The sequence below is a fragment of the Camelina sativa genome, chromosome 9 (genome assembly GCF_000633955.1).
Source record: "Camelina sativa cultivar DH55 chromosome 9, Cs, whole genome shotgun sequence".
NCBI lineage: Eukaryota > Viridiplantae > Streptophyta > Magnoliopsida > Brassicales > Brassicaceae > Camelina > Camelina sativa.
In genome coordinates, this window is record NC_025693.1 from 1,069,905 (window position 1) to 1,087,804 (window position 17,900).

The window sequence follows — 17,900 nt, forward strand, 5'->3', positions numbered from 1 at the left end:
ATTAATAGTTTAACTGGTTCACATTTAAATTAGATTGGAGAAAACAAAATATTAATGGATTTCACTTTGTATGTTTCTCAAATGTGTATTAACTTATAGGATTATTCACCAGACACTAATCAAATTTTCAAGTATGATAAAGAAATGAAGAACAAAAGTTATGTGATGGTGGTCTTGAACCCTCCACTTCCAATATGGGATGATGAAGATTTGTGTTACTTTTCCTTCCCATATATGTTGTTAACAAGGAAAAAAAAAAGTTGACCGGATTTTTGAAGGTGTTATTTCACATTAAAAGTTGACCGGATTATATGTTAGCAAATATGATTTCAATTTTTGTAAAACCGAACAACCGTACACCGAAAAACCCCAACCTAAACCAAACCAAAAAACCGAATGCGCAAATAGGTCATGTCCACCAGCGGCTAGAAGAATCACAACAGCAACTAGAACCATAGCAGAAATGGTTGTAGCTTTGAGGGTGCTTCTTACACGAGATAGTCTCGACGAGATCACTTTGCAGGACTTGTCAGCTTCTTTGTAAAGAGAAGCTGATACAATAGACGAGATCACTTTGCAGGACTTGTCATCTTCTTTGTAAAGAGAAGCTGATAGTCTCGACGAGATCACTTTGCAGGACTTGTCAGCTTCTTTGTAAAGAGAAGCTTTGGCTCGTCCTCCAGTGATGGCATTTTTGTTCTAAAAACATCACAGGTTAGGTCAGAGATGAAATGACAACTGAGTGGAGGAGGGTGAGCTCAGAAGAGCAAAGGAGCAGTTTACCCGTAGCATGAAGCTCTTCATAGTTTGACCAAGAGCGAGAGCATCACTAGGCAATAATACTAGATCCTTCCATTCTTCTAAAAGCTTTTTAAGAAGAGCAACACTAGCTTCTGGATTCTCCTGATAGAGATTGTCCCAGTTTTTCCAGCAATCAACATTTTCGGACAGACACCAAGAAGCGATTGATGTAGCAGCTTCCTCGCCTAACACATTAGAACTCTATTTAGAACTCTATTTGGAGAAGTTTCGAAAAAACTCAAGGACTCAAGGTTTTGGGTTGTTAGTAAAATACGTACCTTCTCCAGCTAATTTCAAAGAGAGAGTAAATATCTTTCGAGTGATTTGTTTCCTTGCCTTGCTTCCTGGTGAACCTGCAAACGAATAACTCGCTGATGGTGATCCATCCAAGGAATGCTCTGATACGAGATATGGCATTACGTATCATAGGAGGAAGCCCAAAGCCTCTTCTTAGTCGGTTATTTAGCTATTGCCTTTTCTAATTGAACTAAGGTTTTGGTATTTTTACTTTTTCTAGCATACGTCGGTTGTAAGGGTTTACCTATATAAGGAGACTCAATGATCAATAAGAAATCATCTTCCAAACAATTAACCTAATTCTCTAAGCAAGAGACTTGGGTTAAAGGAAGTTAAGCTTCAATCTCTTTGTTCTCTTTTGTTCTCTTAGTTCTTAAGCATAAACTACGGGGGCTACTACTAGAGCTAAGGCCAAGGCTTTGGCTCATAACAATTTGGTATCAGAGCCGACTGATTCAATGGGAGAAAACAATTCGTTTGCTGCACAATTCGCGAAGTTGAGTTCGCAGATGGAGGATTTGAACAGGAACCTAAACACAAAGATGGATGATATGAAGAGGGATATCTACGAGAGGCTTGAACCGATGGGTGAGACTTTAGGGTCTCTCCAGAAAGCTGTCACGATTCAGCAAGCAGCGATAGCTAACACGGTGGCCTCTCAAGAAGAGTTGCGGGAGCAGAATCATGCCAGGGAAGATTCTGTTCGCAAGGAACATGAAGAATCAAGTGCAGGATTGGTGGAACAGTCATCGCCTAAGCCTGTGAAGGATGATAAGCTGACCACAACCATTCACGAAGAGAAGGGGAAGGAAGGAGTCAGTTCCACGTCAAAAAAAGTTGTGAACCATGGACAGCAACAATCCTACACGGCGGGTCCATGGACACGACGTACTATGGGAGAAGAACAGGGACACCGCAAGGCTGACGGGAGAGGAGACTGACATGTGCGTCAGATTGGCGCTGAATATGGAGATCCCTGTCCTAACTACACTACCAGAGACCAACCTGAACTAGAGGAGCGTGGAGTTAGGGGAGAATCTGGGCAAAAAAAGGGTTTGGGAGACAGATCCGGTTCTTTTGCTTATACAGTAGCACCTTCAAAGATGGAGTTTCCACCATATGATGGCACTACCAACGCTGTGGAATGGTTGCAAAAGTGTGAGGATTATTTTGAGGATCAAAGGATTTACAATGAGGATGCTATGGTGAGGCAGGCTACCTTTGTGCTAACAGGGCAAGCCTATCATTGGCATCAAAACCTGAGGCGGTTAGTTGTATATCGAATAGGATGGGCTGAGTTCAAACGTGCCTGTAAGAGTAGGTTTGGTAAGGCAGATTCTGTCAATCCAGTGGGAGAGTTGTGTAATCTTCGACACACAGGCACGGTCGATGAGTACTGTAGCCGGTTTGAGGAATGTTTGGGCCGACAAACACGTTTGGCAGGCGATCAACAGCTTTGGCAGTTTTGTGCCGGGTTGACGGATAGTTTACGGAAAGAGGTTGAATACCTTCGCCCTGAAACAATCTTTGAAGCCATGGAATATGCAAGGGACAATGAGTATAAAATTGAATGGGATAAGCGGACCCGAACGTTTGGCGGGCATTTGGCTCCTCCGTCACGCCTTGTGACACCAACAGTTCGGCCTACTACAATGGGAACTCGTGGATTCACTGGTGTTAAGGAGGGAGAAACGCTGGGTCCGAAACAGGAAGGACAAGGACCATTGCCAAAAAAGAAAATTTACAAAAAATTAACTAACTCGGAGATGGCGGAAAGAAGGGAAAAAGGACTTTGCTTTAATTGTGATGAGGTGTTTACTCCAGGCCAAAATGCCAACCGATTTTATTCCACATAAAGACCATTGACGACGACGACCCTGTAGATGACTCAGATGATGAGGGGGAGATGGAGGTTTCTCTTCATGCCATGAAGGGTGAAAAAAATGGGAGCACCTTTCAGGTGAATGCGGAAATTGCTAAGGGTACGGGATGGGTGTTATTGGATACAGGAAGCACACATAACTTTATCAAAAGCAGTGTTGCAGAAGAACTGGGCATTCCCATACAACGCAGACCAGGTCGAATGGTGTCTTTAGCCGATGGAGGAAAATGTCCAGTTGATGGATTTTGTAAGGGACTTCCTATGGTGGTACAAGGACATCATTTCATCACTGATTGTTTTGCAATCCCTCTCGGCAGATTTGATGTAGTGCTTGGTATTCGTTGGCTCAATGCGCTTGGGCGTGTCATATGGGATGGTCCAGCCCGTACCATTGAATTTCAACATGAAGATAATCTCATTAAGTGGCACAGGGAAGTTCCGGACAAGTTGGGCCAAGGAGTTACGTTACATGCCATTGGCAATGAGGAAGAAGCGTTAGACAACTGGTTTGACAATGAAGAAGAAGAAATATTTACCACTAATGGAGTACCACATCAGGTGGTGCGGTGTAAAACAGTGCCAACATTGGGTGCTAAGACCATGTTTGGCGAGCTTGATAAATTGCTAGGGGAGTTTCAGGACTTGTTTGCAGTTCCGACGGGGTTACCGCCACAAAGACAATGTGATCATCGAATCCGTCTCATTCAAGGTGCGAATCCTGTCGCGGTAAGGCCGTATCGTTATCCACATCTGCTAAAAGATGAGATCGAGCGACAGTGTGCTTCGATGCTCCGGAATGGTGTCATTCGTCCAAGCACATCACCTTTTTCTTCACCGGTTTTGCTAGTAAAGAAACCCGATCAGTCATGGCGTTTTTGTGTTGACTATAGAGACCTCAACAAGGTCACTATCAAGGACAAGTTCCCCATTCCTGTGGTGGATGAGCTTCTGGATGAACTACACGGAGCTCGCTATTATACCAAGCTAGATCTTGCATCGGGGTACCATCAGGTCCGAATGTTCCTTGAAGACGTGGAGAAAACAGCTTTTAGGACTCACCATGGTCACTATGAGTTCTTAGTCATGCCCTTCGGACTCTCTAATGCACCGTCCACATTTCAGAGCCTTATGAATTCCGTGTTTCAAGGTGAACTCCGGAAATTTGTGCTTGTTTTTTTTATGACATTCTCATTTATAGCATGACGTTCGAGGAGCATGTACATCATGTGCGACGGGTCTTTGAGTTGTTAAGAGAACATCAGTTGTTGTTGAAAAGAGCAAAGTGTTCGTTTGGGCAAAAAGAGGTGGGTTATCTAGGACACGTCATTTCAGGGGATGGTGTGAAAGTAGATGAAGCAAAAATTACGGCTATTAAGGATTGGCCTACCCCTACTTCCGTTCGAGCAGTTCGGGGATTCTTAGGATTATCTGGTTATTACCGCAAGTTTATAAAAGATTACGGCATAATTGCTTCTCCTCTAACCAGTTTGCTTCGTCGCAATGGGTTCTTGTGGAATGACACGGCTGACACAGCATTTATGTCCCTAAAAAAGGCCTTATCAGAGTCACCAGTGCTAGCTCTTCCAAATTTTTCTAACGAATTTGTGGTTGAGTGTGATGCGTCAGGGAGTGGAATTGGTGCAGTCTTACAACAACAAGACCATCCAATCGCGTTTTTCAGCCGGAAACTGGCCGACAGGCATTTCAAGCTTGCGGCTTACGAACGTGAATTGATTGGGTTATCTAAGGCGGTAATTCATTGGAGGCCTTATCTGTGGGGGCATCGTTTTTTGATTAGAACGGATCACTACAGCCTTAAGTTTATTCTGGAACAACGATTGTCCACAATGCCGCAAATTCATTGGGTTAGCAAATTGTTGGGTTTTGACTTTCGTGTTGAGTTCCGGTCCGGACAGACAAATAAGGTGGCAGATGCCCTTTCCCGACGCGGCGAGGAGGCTCCTGAAGATGGATGTGCTGTTTATGCGCTATCCGGGTCTTCTAAAGGGTTGTTTGCAAGATTAAAAGCTGAAGTCGAACATGTTGCATCTCTCGCAGAGTTAAGGGATAAGGTTATTCGCGGGGAGATGTCAGATTTGTGGGAAGTGCGTGACGGGTTGATTTTTCATAAAGGTCGTGCTTACATGTCGTTTGATTCAGACTTAGTTCAGGAAGTGGTGTCTGGTTTTCACAATTTTGGCCATGAGGGAGTTCAGAAAACAATGGACCGGATTCGCCGAGACTTTTATTGGAAAGGATGGAAGAAGACTATTCAGGATTTTATTGGCAACTGTCAGGTTTGCCAGAAAAATAAATGGGAAGCATTACAACCAGCAGGTTTGCTTCAACCACTTCCAGTTCCAACACAAATCTGGTCTGATATTTCCATGGATTTTGTTGAAGCTTTGCCAAGTGTGTCAGGAAAAACAGTTATTTTGGTTGTGGTTGATCGGTTTTCGAAATATGCCCATTTTATACCCCTAAGTCATCCTTACTCTGCAGGCTCCGTGGCACAAGTTTTTTTTCGGGATATTGTTAGGCTCCATGGGATCCCAGAAACCATAGTTACAGATCGGGATAAAATTTTCCGGAGTCTGTTTTGGAGAGAGTTGTTCAGATTGTTGGGTACAGACCTCTGTTTTACTACAGCTTATCGGCCTCAATCTGACGGGCAAACTGAAATCGTTAACCGTACGTTGGAAATGTATCTTCGATGCCTAACTGGCGACTCGCCCCGACAGTGGCTCTCCTTGCTTCCTTGGGTTGAATATTGCTATAACACTTCGTTCCATACAGGGCTTAAAGCCACGCCATTTCGAGTGGTATATGGACGGGAACCACCTCGCCTATTGGATTATACGGCTGGTAGCTCTAGGGTCGACGCGGTTGATGTAGCATTGGAACAGCGTGACGAGTTTTTAGCTGTCGCACGTGAAAGACTCTTGGAAGCCCAACAACGCATGAAACTTACTTATGACAATGGTCATAGACTTGTGGAGTTCACTGTTGGAGACTGGGTTTGGCTCCGTATTCAACCGTATAGACAGTTAACGGTGGCTAAGAAAGCATTTACTAAGTTGTCTCCAAAGTATTATGGGCCATTTCAAGTGCTGGATCGAATTGGCTCAGTCTCTTATCGGTTGCAACTGCCGGAAGGAACAAAAATTCACAATGTCTTCCATGTTTCTTTGCTTAAGAAACATAAGGGTACTCTGCCTAGTGATAAGCCTGAGTTACCGCCGGTGTTACATGGCCGGGTGGCTCCGCCAACGCCCTTAAAACTCCTAAAAGCTAGGATGCGTGGAGGTTCTAGACAGGTACTGGTTCAATGGACTGCTGACGCTGTAGAAGATTCAACCTGGGAGGAGGCATCCAAATTGTATGAAGCATATCCAGAGTTGGAGCTTGGGGACAAGCTCCTAATCGAGGAAGGGAGTAANTTGATGTAGCAGCTTCCTCGCCTAACACATTAGAACTCTATTTAGAACTCTATTTGGAGAAGTTTCGAAAAAACTCAAGGACTCAAGGTTTTGGGTTGTTAGTAAAATACGTACCTTCTCCAGCTAATTTCAAAGAGAGAGTAAATATCTTTCGAGTGATTTGTTTCCTTGCCTTGCTTCCTGGTGAACCTGCAAACGAATAACTCGCTGATGGTGATCCATCCAAGGAATGCTCTGATACGAGATATGGCATTACGTATCATAGGAGGAAGCCCAAAGCCTCTTCTTAGTCGGTTATTTAGCTATTGCCTTTTCTAATTGAACTAAGGTTTTGGTATTTTTACTTTTTCTAGCATACGTCGGTTGTAAGGGTTTACCTATATAAGGAGACTCAATGATCAATAAGAAATCATCTTCCAAACAATTAACCTAATTCTCTAAGCAAGAGACTTGGGTTAAAGGAAGTTAAGCTTCAATCTCTTTGTTCTCTTTTGTTCTCTTAGTTCTTAAGCATAAACTACGGGGGCTACTACTAGAGCTAAGGCCAAGGCTTTGGCTCATAACATGCTCCGTACATCTCTCGATATGATTTTCAAGAAGACGAACACAAGCTTTTAGATTATCCACAGAGATATTGCCCCTCTGCTTCCAGCAATCAACGATTATGTTCAGAGACCAGATAGCGGTAGCTTGCTGGGGTAAATTTCCTGCAACAAAGTTAACGTATTAGAACTCTATTTGGAAGCAGAAAGTAAGGACTCAAGGTTTGGATTGTTGTTACAAAATACCTCGTGCAGCTAAGTAAAACAAAAAATTGAATATCTGTTCATTCATTGCCTCGAGTTCACCGTCCTTGAATTTCCCTACAAGTGTTTTAAGAATATCAAGACTCACTTTCACATTTCTATCGCAGAGATTCTCCCAGATATCCCAGCAATCCTTGTCAACGGTCAGAGACCAGAGAGCGATTGATCTAGCTTCCTCGGCTAAAGCAGTATTTCCTGCAACAAAGATAACAAGAGATTAGAAGTAGAGAACTCTATTTGGTGAAGAGAGAGAGAGAGAGAGAGGGAAGCAGAAAAAAAAACTCAACAAGGATTCAAGGTTTGGTTTTGTTACAAAATACCTACCTTCTCCAGATAATCTCAAGGAAACAGTGAATATATTTTCTTCTATTATTGCCCGGCTATTGCTTGTTGTACGGACAAAAGCCAATTGTTTCAGAAAGGGGTAAATTGCCTTAAACCTACTTGTAGTAGGCTGTGTGCACACAAAATTAAAGACAACACTCGTGATCAGAATCGACAGACACGCATTAAGTAAGGTTTTATTGTTTTGTAAGTTGCAAAACAGTAAAACGTACCTCGGGTGAAGCAGGGAATGTAAGCCGAAGCAAGATCTCAAATGAAAGAGGTGGAATAAGCCGCTCTCCCTCCCAGAGAGGAGCTTTTAAAAAACTGGCCTGATCATCTGGTTTGGCCAAAATCCTGAAAAGGAAATTGCATTGCATGAAATCTCAGATGATTTTGTATATAATATAGCAAAAGGAGAGTCAAAAGAAAACAAAACTTTGGACTCACTTCTCGACAAAGTCGAGGATGGCATCTGTTGACTGAGGATAGCTGTCGATTAGAGGTAACAAGTTATGACCCCATGAAAGCAAGCCTAGAGATAAATCATCTTTAGAGGCCTGTCCCACATCATTTTTACAGTTGAATATTAGAGCTATACAAAAAGAAAAATCCAACACACTTGGTCGGTCCTGAGTACACACAGAGATACGAACCTGAGTAATGAACCAAAGAGTAAGCGGAATCTGGCCCTGTACTTGATAGAAAGGCGCATACCTCCTCAGAGAGGGCAAAACCTCAACTAAGAGGTGAGGTTTGCTACGCAAAATCATTGCTGTTGTAACAAACATTGCCAACTAATCGTAAAACAAACAAATAATGAAAAAAATTAGTGAAAACAATATTTCCAATCACACAGACAGACATTAGCGAAAGCGACATGGTTGTTTTTTGTTTTTGTTTACCTTAGTCTCGCCCATTATGAATAACAGGCTACCCTCGGGAACATAGTCTTTTGCTGGTGTAACCAAATAAGAGAATATATAATGAAATGTCAACATTATAAAGTCACTGAGAACACTATTTGAACTTGTTGGTTGAGCCATTCGACTGATGTTCGGAGGACAGGTTCAGGAATATGACATAACGGAACCTGTTTCACGATGATAAATCTAACCTAGGTAAGAAGCCAATATTGATTGATTGATTGACCACACAGACAGACAGAAAGGTAAAAAAAAAGCTCACAACATACATCGATCAGGCTGGCCAAATTAGAGTCCTTGAACATCTTACACCATGGACATGATACTCCGGAAAGTGCATCGTCATAGTAATCGAGAAATCTAGTTAGCCGAAACATGGGCACAGGCGGATACTCGTCCTATAAAATATATTGGGAAACCAAACCAAACCAAACCAAAAAATTGGGAAATTTTGATTGATTTTAGAAGATGAGAGGATGGATTGCACGAACGTACCGGAACTTTGTCGAGGAAATCCGCAAGATCTGAAGGACCCATCTTTGCCGCAACATTCGCAAAAGACACTTCCCAATCAGCTAGGTTTCCACTGAGCTTCTTCTTCTTCTTCTGGGGCACGACTTGGTTACTACATCCATGGTCTTCGTCCTCGAGTAAACGGAACATATTACCGTCGTTTGCATCATGGTACTCCACAGATTCTTCTATCGCATCCATCATTACCCCCCTTTTTTTTTTTTTTCTTTTCTTTAGTAGAGTTTCTCGCGCTAATTATCTCTCCGCCGTGAAAAACAAGGGGGAGACCTAAAGAGATTTTAGTAGAGTTTCTCGCTAATTTTCTCTCTGCCCAATTGAATATTTGAATTACATATATACAAATACTTACTTTTTTAAGTAATTATTAGTTTTAATTTATGTATTATTCTTTTTTGACATATTTTTCTTTAGAATTATGGATTTAACAATGCTATTAACATGAACACCAGTATCCTACTAGTATTGTATATTAACAACTTTACGACTTTTAAAAATATAATAATATCAACCAAGTATATTAATCATTATATGTCGTATCAATATTTTTCCAAAAAAAAGAAGGTTTAAAATTATAACTCAAAATATAATTAAATCATTTACAACTTTAAAAAATATACTACATAAGAATCATATTAGTAAAATATAAATATAATACAAATAAAATACAAATGACAAATATATGTTGATAGTGATTGTATATATAAGAACACCAACTAATGGCAACTTGAACAATATTTAAGTTTCAAAGCTGAAGGTTTTATATTATAGTTTAAAATCAGTGAAGAACTAATTAATCATCTACATCTTAAAAAATACTTTAACAATTAACTTAATCCCTATGCTTTTCACATACTTAAGTATAATAGTATTAAAATAATACACAAAACCAGACTAAAGTAAAGTAAAAATATATCTATGTACTTTGACAAATAATAACTTTTCTATAATAAATACTATATAACAGTTATGTGATTAAATTTGTGTAAACTACAAAAAGTAGACCAGAAATTCAAACTACACTAATATATCTCCCACAAAAGGCAAAAAAATAAAAACATAACATACATTAAGGTTAGTAAGGGTAATTATACAATTAATGGCGATTAAAATGTAAACATTTAAAATCCACTAGATTAGGCCCACATATTAATGTGGATATAAGAAAAATATGTGAAATTATATGTTGTATTCAAAATATTAATTTTATTTCATTTATTTTTTTAAAACCAGATTTAGAGCTCACACACTTCATCTTGCAATACAATTTCTTTGTATATTACATGATAATAAAATTAGATTTTAATTCTATGCACTCAATCCCAATGAGTTACATTTATAATTTTCATATAAAAAAATGTGCATTGTATCAAATTTATATATTACTTAATATTTTTTTTAAAAAAAACTAAAAATTAATAAAACATAATTCTCAAAGGAAAAAAAAGTGAATAGTAAACAGAATAGAAATTCCATTATTGCTAGATCAAATTCTGTGGATATGATTCGGCGAAGAATATCTCATATTTGAAAAAATAACAATATCTTAAATATATTCGTTTCATATCTTGTAGTCTCATACATAATAGTTTTACTATTTTTCCAACTAATTTTAAATAAAACTATACTAATATTATCATAAATTAATCAAAAATTCAAAGACATTACTATGAGAAAAATTATTTGTTTATGTAAAGGTAAGTATCTAAATTCTTTTTTCTTTTAGGTTAATAATTAACAGTATAATTTATCTATTTATGGTATTATAGTAATTAATCGTATAATTTTCTTAATTTTTTTTTCTAGAATTAGTAATTTAAAATTATAATTAGTATTATTTATATATATATATATATGAACTATCATTTATATTTATTAATTTTTAAAGAATTTTAAATTTCTTATATTTTAAAAATATGTTAAAACAAAGTTTTTGTATAACACATGGCAAAATCTTTAATTGTTAAAACTGACACATCTCACGATCACATGAGTTACTAACTTTGAAAACCAAAGTTTATATAATAACATAATATTAAATAAACTATCAAATCATTCACCGATTGAAAAACTTAAGAAAATTACATTAATTTTATTTTGATTATCTTATTTTTCTTATATTATGTTAATCACTAATTTTAACACATTAAACCTTTTTATACTTTCATCTGTATACATTTCTTTTTACTATATGATTATAATAAATAATAATTGCAATTAAATTGCAAATCTTTTCTTTATTAATTGCAAATATTTTCCTTATTAATTCAATAACTTTTAATATTCATATGATAATGGCTCCATCGACATAAAGATAATCCCAGTTTGAACTTCTAACCATGTTGTTTTCAACAACCAAAAAATAAAATTTCGTAACTGAATAACACTCAAATGATGTAATTTCTTCATTCATTCAGCTTCACCTTAAGATCTCTGAAATGGTTAAATAAATTTTAACTTAAACACACATTGAATGCTTTTAATTGCAAAACAAAAGGATCACCAAAGACAAGATTGACTAAATCCATAAAATCATCTAAAGATACATGGACTTTTCCAATTAAAGTGTGAATTCATTGAATGTTCGTTCAAAATCTAAACATGGACTTCTTCAAAACTCTATTTTAAAACTCTACTTCTAAAAGTAGAACAAATAATGCAACTAATAATAATAATAAAAAGCAATCCGATCTTCATCCGATTTTTAGTTTCACAAAAACCAAAGTCAAGTTGACAAAAGATCTAATGGATCTTTGTTGCATGTTATTTCTAAAGAGAAAAGCTTGAGATTCTAGCCTCGACTTTTTCGAAAGGTGGGAATTCATTGGAGAATTGTTCAAACGATTTGTGTTGCTTACATATATAAGTAAGGTATACGAATACACAATGACAAAATAATACTTGATATTGAGGTTTTCGGGTTCACTTTCACTTTCACTTTTGCATTGATGTCATTGAAGAAGTCAGCATCTAGCCTAGTTTCCCAACTTGGAACTCCTACTCCTATAACCTTTACAAATCTATTCTCGAGACCGATTTGCAGATTGAAATGACTATAAGCATGGTCACTGACCTCTGTTATAAACTTAAGCTTCAGTTGAGAATCCTAGAAAATTGGATGCTTTAGAACATCACTTGCGCTGGGGCTACGTAAAAAGAAGTATGTATTAGCAAATAGTTTAAATCAGAATTTAAGAAGTAAGTGGATATATAGTTTCAAGGATCAGAACTTAACAAGATTGTAATACCTACCGTTCAACAGGATTTAAGTCCACCAAAAGTGGGATCAAGTCAGCGGCTTATGGATAGTCTGAGATCGGTTGTTCCTGATGTTTTCTTCAATAGTGGCAGTCTTTCCACATGAAGATGGATGCTCACCCCGAGTAATAATGTAGAACATCAGAATTCTAAAAGCGAACATGTGTACTTTATTGGTTTCCTTGCCGTAGTTAGCTTTGTGGCATTAAATATCTGTGGATTATATACAGTCCATAAAAATGTTCAAGTGCTAGTACAACATCCCTACATCAACAGTCCCAAAAGAATTAGTCTGTTATAACTACACTAAAGACTATATAGCAAAACAATATGAATCTTTTTTTAACATTATTTGTAAAATAATGAATCTCATGTCTTTTAACAAATACACAACTAAAAATCAAAATTTTATTGAATTATTGAAACGTACCAATCAAAGGAATCTTCAAAACGATATTTTTCATTTTTTTCTATTTATCTTGTTCTTCGTGGGAGTAGCATTTGGAAAATTTTCCACAAAAATTTCACGACTACGTAATATCTTACATATATTGTTTGATATGAAAAATTAAATTAAGAAAAAAATAAGCAAAACTTATGTAAAATATTTTTATCTATGTGTTTTATAATAAGAAATAAAATAGATTCTCATATATTATATTTTTTTTAATTATTATCACGTTAGTGTTTAGGCAAAATTATTTGCATATAAACAAAAAAAAGTCAATATACGATGCCATGACCAGTTACAATTTATTTGACCAAAAAGTCAATGTCCTCCTGTCTCTTCGTCACTTAGCTTCAACCTGAATCATCGAACTAGTAGTATCGGAAACATACGAGTAACAAGAGTCAACGCGAGTCAAAGGAATCATTCTAAGAAACTCACTAAGAATCTCCGTAATCCACGCCGCACCAAGCTTCCTCTTGATTTTGGTGTTAATTTGTTTCTGAGGAAACCCAAAATTGAACCAGTTTTGGTTGATGATGATGATGATGTGCAACATCAAGAAGAAGATGTTGTATGGGAACCAGAAGAAATAGAAGCAATTTCGTCGCTTTTTCAGAAAAGGATTCCTCAAAAACCGGGTAAACCGATTCGAGTTAGGCCTTTACCACTTCCTCAACCTCACAAGTTACGACCTTTGGTTTATAATCATATAGAGATGTTAGACTTTACGCGGTTCAGAAGATTTTTACCTCGACTAGGTGCCGGAGGATGATTTTAAAGGTTGATCGATTTTTTAAACTTGATTATTTCCTTTGGTTTATAATCAATTTACTGGAGCTTTCTCATCGAGTATATTTGCTTTCGTACAAAACAAAATGGTTTTAGGGAAAAACACACCACCATGTCCTACATTTATGAATCTTAAAATTTCAAATTCCTTATTATTGAATTTACTATAATTTAGTTTTCCTCTTCTGCACGACTCACTGTCAAGAAAATGACGCTCATTTGACAAATATCAAAGGTTAAATCTGAGTAAGAGGTATGAAAAGCTACCATTCTTGACCGTAAGTTTATTTTACCATGCACTTTCCCTCTTTTAGAATCATTTGTCTTCCAGAGCATTTACAACACTCAATTCGTAGAAACTAATTCAATTAATTATCTTCTTTCAAATAACAGTTTAATTAACTATTATTTGTTCAAAATAATCGAGTTTGAAAAATAAATACTAAATGCTTTTGGTAAGAATATGGTGGAATACACATTTTCAGAATTTAAGAAAATTAAAACCATGATAATAATATAAAAACTATTTAACGTGAAATGCCACATATGGTCCAATGTTCATTGTTTGAAAAATGCCACACATGTATTGCTAGAAGGAAAAATGGGAAAAGAACATACAGACGCACCGCCATTTGTTTCATGCAACATTGCTACGTACTACGTGATTGACATATCTGTTAAACACTGGGAGTGTGGCCAATAAATAATGAAAATTCTCATTTTTTATTAAATGATGATTAATCTTCGGTTAAGCTAGAATATTCGGTCGTCTCAATGACTAAATTAATAAGTTACGAACTGGCTACCTTAGAATTCAGAAAGAAATGGAATAAGATATTTTGGAGCAACCGAAGATTAATCAACTAAACTATTATATTTTCTTGGGACCAATACGAGGTTGGTAATGGTGGTAGTATTCTCATGGAATTCATCCGAGGAGAATAGTAGTCCTAGAGAATAGTATATGTTTGGCAAAGAAAACCCCACATATTAGCATCATAATTATTTCAATTCTTTTTAATAATTTTCCAATAGACGAAAAAAAATTAATTATCCAATAATATTATTCTTAGTTTTTTTTACTGTCTTTTACTATTATCCAACAATATTATTCTTAGTGTTTGTTTATTTTTCCTCTTTGATTTCAATCGCTCATCATTATTTTTGTCAGCTTACTCTTAAATATTTAAACCACTTATTTAATGACGCTTATCTAGTAAGCAAGTCGTAACTTGTAAGTAACAAACTATATAACTTATCAGAATTCAGACCTTAGCAAAAATATATTTGTGAAACTAAAGTACAATAAATAGAAGTATTGAACTGATAATTGTGATATTTTGAATCTAACTTCACACACGATTAATTTTGGTAAAAAAAAAAAAAGTCCTTTTCGGAAATTAATTTTGCTAATAAATATCTGCTTTGGACTTCAACATAATATTTTTTAATAGTCTACAGTCATATTATTGCATTGACTTAAATCAGTGGTATTTAAACTAAACCTAACAATTCTAATTTTGAAGATAGTTGGTGAAAACTATAAATTAAAGTGTGGCATCTGTCAATCAAATGGTCAAGATGAACTATCGGATACAGAAAGAAATAATAAGAATGCCAATTTAAGAGAAGAAACAAAACAAAAAACGGGTTTGACATTGGATTACATGGTGAATGATCAGAACATATTATACGATATAGTTTTATATTAAACACCCTAGCATGAAATTTAGTACTTTTTAGTAGTAATAATTAGCTAATTATTTAGTATAATTTAAAACCATGGGGTATAGCTGTGTTGTGTGCCTTGTATTTAAAAAGAAAATTCTTCTACTAAGAAAAAAAACTAGTATTCACTTTGTATTAATATTTTGTTTGCATTTCTCTCTCTTAAATTACGTCACTTTCTAGTTGAGGGTTTGCTTTAGCGCGTACACAAACACACTTATTCACTCTGGCACCATTTGAGGAAAGGTTTTTTACAGAAAAACATTCAAAGAATACTAAAAATGGTCATTTTTAATGTAAGGATCATAAATATTTGTCTAGCTAAATTAAGTCTTTGTTTTACTTTATCATTTGACCACTGTAGAAAAGACTTACCAAATCAAATTATTCGATTTTAAAATGTATCGAATAAAAAAAATCTTAACGTAAATTTGAAGGTTGATCGATTTTTTAACTTGATTATTTCCTTTGGTTTATAATCAATTTACTGGAGCTTTCTCATCGGTTTAGCTAGTAGTATTTGGAAAAATTTCCACAAAAATCTCACGACTACGTAATATCTTACATATATTGTTTGATATGAAAAATTAAATTAAGAAAAAGATAAGCAAAAAATATGAAAATATAAGCAAAACTTATGAAAAATATTTTTATCTATGTGTTTTATAATAAGAAATAAAATAGATTCTCAGATATTATATTTTTTTTATTATTATTATCACGTTAGCATTTTGTTAGTTCATTAAAAAATGAAACTATTTGCATATAAACCAAAAAAAGTCAATATACGATGCCATGACCAGTTACAAACATAAGTTTTAATTTTTGATTTTAGCGACAAATTTATTATAAAAATAACCAAAAGAGGATTATGAAACAAACAATTTATTTATATATTTGCATATATAGGTCTGGTTTGGCAAATTTTGGAACTACCTAATCTAAAGGATAGACTTGTGAAAAACTATAGACAAAATTGGCTTAACTCATTCTCATGTGTGTCGTTTTGAGGTCATTCTTAACGCTTATCCGCAATCAACTTAATTTTTTTTTGCCTTTTCCCTCGAGTTGGGCCGGGTTAGTTCGGTTCGGGTCATTTCTGACTCGGTTTACTGGATCGGGTAATTGATTTTCTAAAAATCAAACAAAAATAATTATTTCTTCTTCTTCCTCTTTCTCAAGCTCACTCTTACTGTTCGATTGATTCTCGAAAGGAGGTAAGCTTCATCACAATACATTCTTTAGACTAATACAGTGCTTCCGTATTCTTCATATCTAGACCTAAATTGTATTCCTTTTCTAAAGGTGTTTGTGTTCGATTTCAAAACCCTAAGCTGTTCCTGATTCTATTGAGTTAGATTACTTAGGATTTTATCGCGGATTAGTCTGGATTCGAGTTGAATTAGCCTAAATTAGAGAACCGTAACTTCGTGGGTGTGTTTTAGGAATGATTCTGCAATGCCCTGTCTCTTCGTCACTTAGCTTCAACCTGAATCATCGAACTAGTAGTATCGGAAACATACGAGTAACAAAAGTCAACGCGAGTCAAAGGAATCATTCCAAGAAACTCACTAAGAATCTCCGTAATCCACGCCGCACCAAGCTTCCTCCTGATTTTGGTGTTAATTTGTTTCTGAGGAAACCCAAAATTGAACCAGTTGTGGATGATGATGATTATGATGATGATGATGTGAAACATCAGGAAGAAGATGTTGTATGGGAACCAGAAGAAATAGAGGCAATTTCGTCGCTTTTTCAGAAAAGGATTCCTCAAAAACCGGGTAAACCGATTCGAGTTAGGCCTTTACCACTTCCTCAACCTCACAAGTTACGACCTTTGGGTCTTCCAACACCAAAGAAGAACATAAGATCATCTGCATTGTCTTCTGTATCGAAGCAAGTTCATAAAGATCCGAGCTTTCTCATCGGTTTAGCTAGAGAGATCAAGAGCTTGCCTTCCTCTGATGCAGATGTCTCTCTTGTTCTCAATAAATGGGTTTGCTTCTTGCGTAAAGGTTCACTCTCTATGACCATTCGAGAATTGGGTCATATGGGTTTGCCTGAGAGAGCTTTGCAGACATATCATTGGGCTGGAAAGCATTCTCATTTAGTCCCTGATAACCGCATTCTCGCTTCCACTATTCAGGTTTTGGCCAAGCACCATGAGCTCAAGTTGCTTAAGTTCGACAATAGTTTGGCTAGCAAGAACGTTATCGAAGCAATGATCAAGGGATGCATTGAAGGTGGGTGGTTGAATCTAGCCCGGAAGCTTATACTGATCTCGAAGAGTAACAATCGTATACTGGACTCGAGTGTCTACGTGAAGATGATTCTTGAAATAGCTAAAAACCCTGATAAGTACCATCTTGTGGTTGCTCTTCTCGAGGAACTGAAAGAAAGAGAAGATTTGAGATTGAGCCAACAGGATTGCACAGGTATTATGAAGATCTGTGTGAAACTGGGAGAGTTTGAGCTCGTTGAGTCTCTCTTTGACTGGTTTAAAGAATCAAACAGAGAGCCAAGCGTTGTAATGTACACTACGATGATACATAGCAGGTATTCGGAAGAGAAATACAGGGAGGCGATGAATGTGGTTTGGGAGATGGAGGAATCAAACTGTCTTCTTGATCTTCCGGCTTATAGAGTAGTCATTAGACTATTTGTGGC

The 17,900-nt window shown here is 36.4% G+C and overlaps 3 protein-coding genes across 6 annotated transcripts in view; 1 reads left to right on the forward strand and 2 right to left on the reverse strand.

The window, feature by feature from the left end:
* Positions 287–2,041, reverse strand: LOC104710115. Its single transcript, XM_010426659.2, has 3 exons — positions 1,080–2,041; positions 784–986; positions 287–699 (listed from the first exon to the last, which is right to left on the reverse strand). Exons 1-3 carry the CDS (start codon positions 1,216–1,218, stop codon positions 292–294), a joined length of 750 nt encoding a protein of 249 aa, XP_010424961.1. The 5' UTR covers positions 1,219–2,041; the 3' UTR covers positions 287–291.
* Positions 6,290–9,296, reverse strand: LOC104714888. The gene is made up of 10 exons (XM_010432358.2): positions 8,746–9,296; positions 8,456–8,643; positions 8,207–8,347; positions 8,001–8,110; positions 7,784–7,907; positions 7,551–7,680; positions 7,209–7,421; positions 6,996–7,127; positions 6,535–6,609; positions 6,290–6,441 (listed from the first exon to the last, which is right to left on the reverse strand). Exons 2-10 carry the CDS (start codon positions 8,594–8,596, stop codon positions 6,290–6,292), a joined length of 1,218 nt encoding a protein of 405 aa, XP_010430660.1. The 5' UTR covers positions 8,597–8,643; positions 8,746–9,296.
* The window catches only part of LOC104710117 (pentatricopeptide repeat-containing protein At2g01860), a 2,939-nt gene continuing 1,381 nt past the window's right edge, over positions 16,343–17,900 (forward strand). The window contains exons 1-2 of one of the 4 annotated variants that reach the window (XM_019230416.1): positions 16,347–16,450; positions 16,539–17,604. In XM_019230416.1, coding sequence (XP_019085961.1) covers positions 16,681–17,604 — 924 coding nt within the window. In that variant the 5' untranslated portion in view covers positions 16,347–16,450; positions 16,539–16,680. Of the gene's footprint in view, positions 17,669–17,900 lie in introns of all 4 variants that reach the window. The other 3 variants (XM_019230417.1, XM_010426662.2, XM_019230415.1) reach the window with 3 other exon arrangements.

What these genes read in the sequence shown, in the direction of transcription:
- LOC104710115 (XM_010426659.2), bottom strand. Translation starts at nt 1,218, where the DNA reads ATGCCATATCTCGTATCAGAGCATTCCTTGGATGGATCACCATCAGCG. An exon ending in TTTGAAATTAGCTGGAGAAG is followed by an intron (nt 987 to 1,079) that starts GTACGTATTTTA and finishes CTAATGTGTTAG; the next exon opens with GCGAGGAAGCTGCTACATCA. An exon ending in TGAAGAGCTTCATGCTACGG is followed by an intron (nt 700 to 783) that starts GTAAACTGCTCC and finishes TGATGTTTTTAG; the next exon opens with AACAAAAATGCCATCACTGG.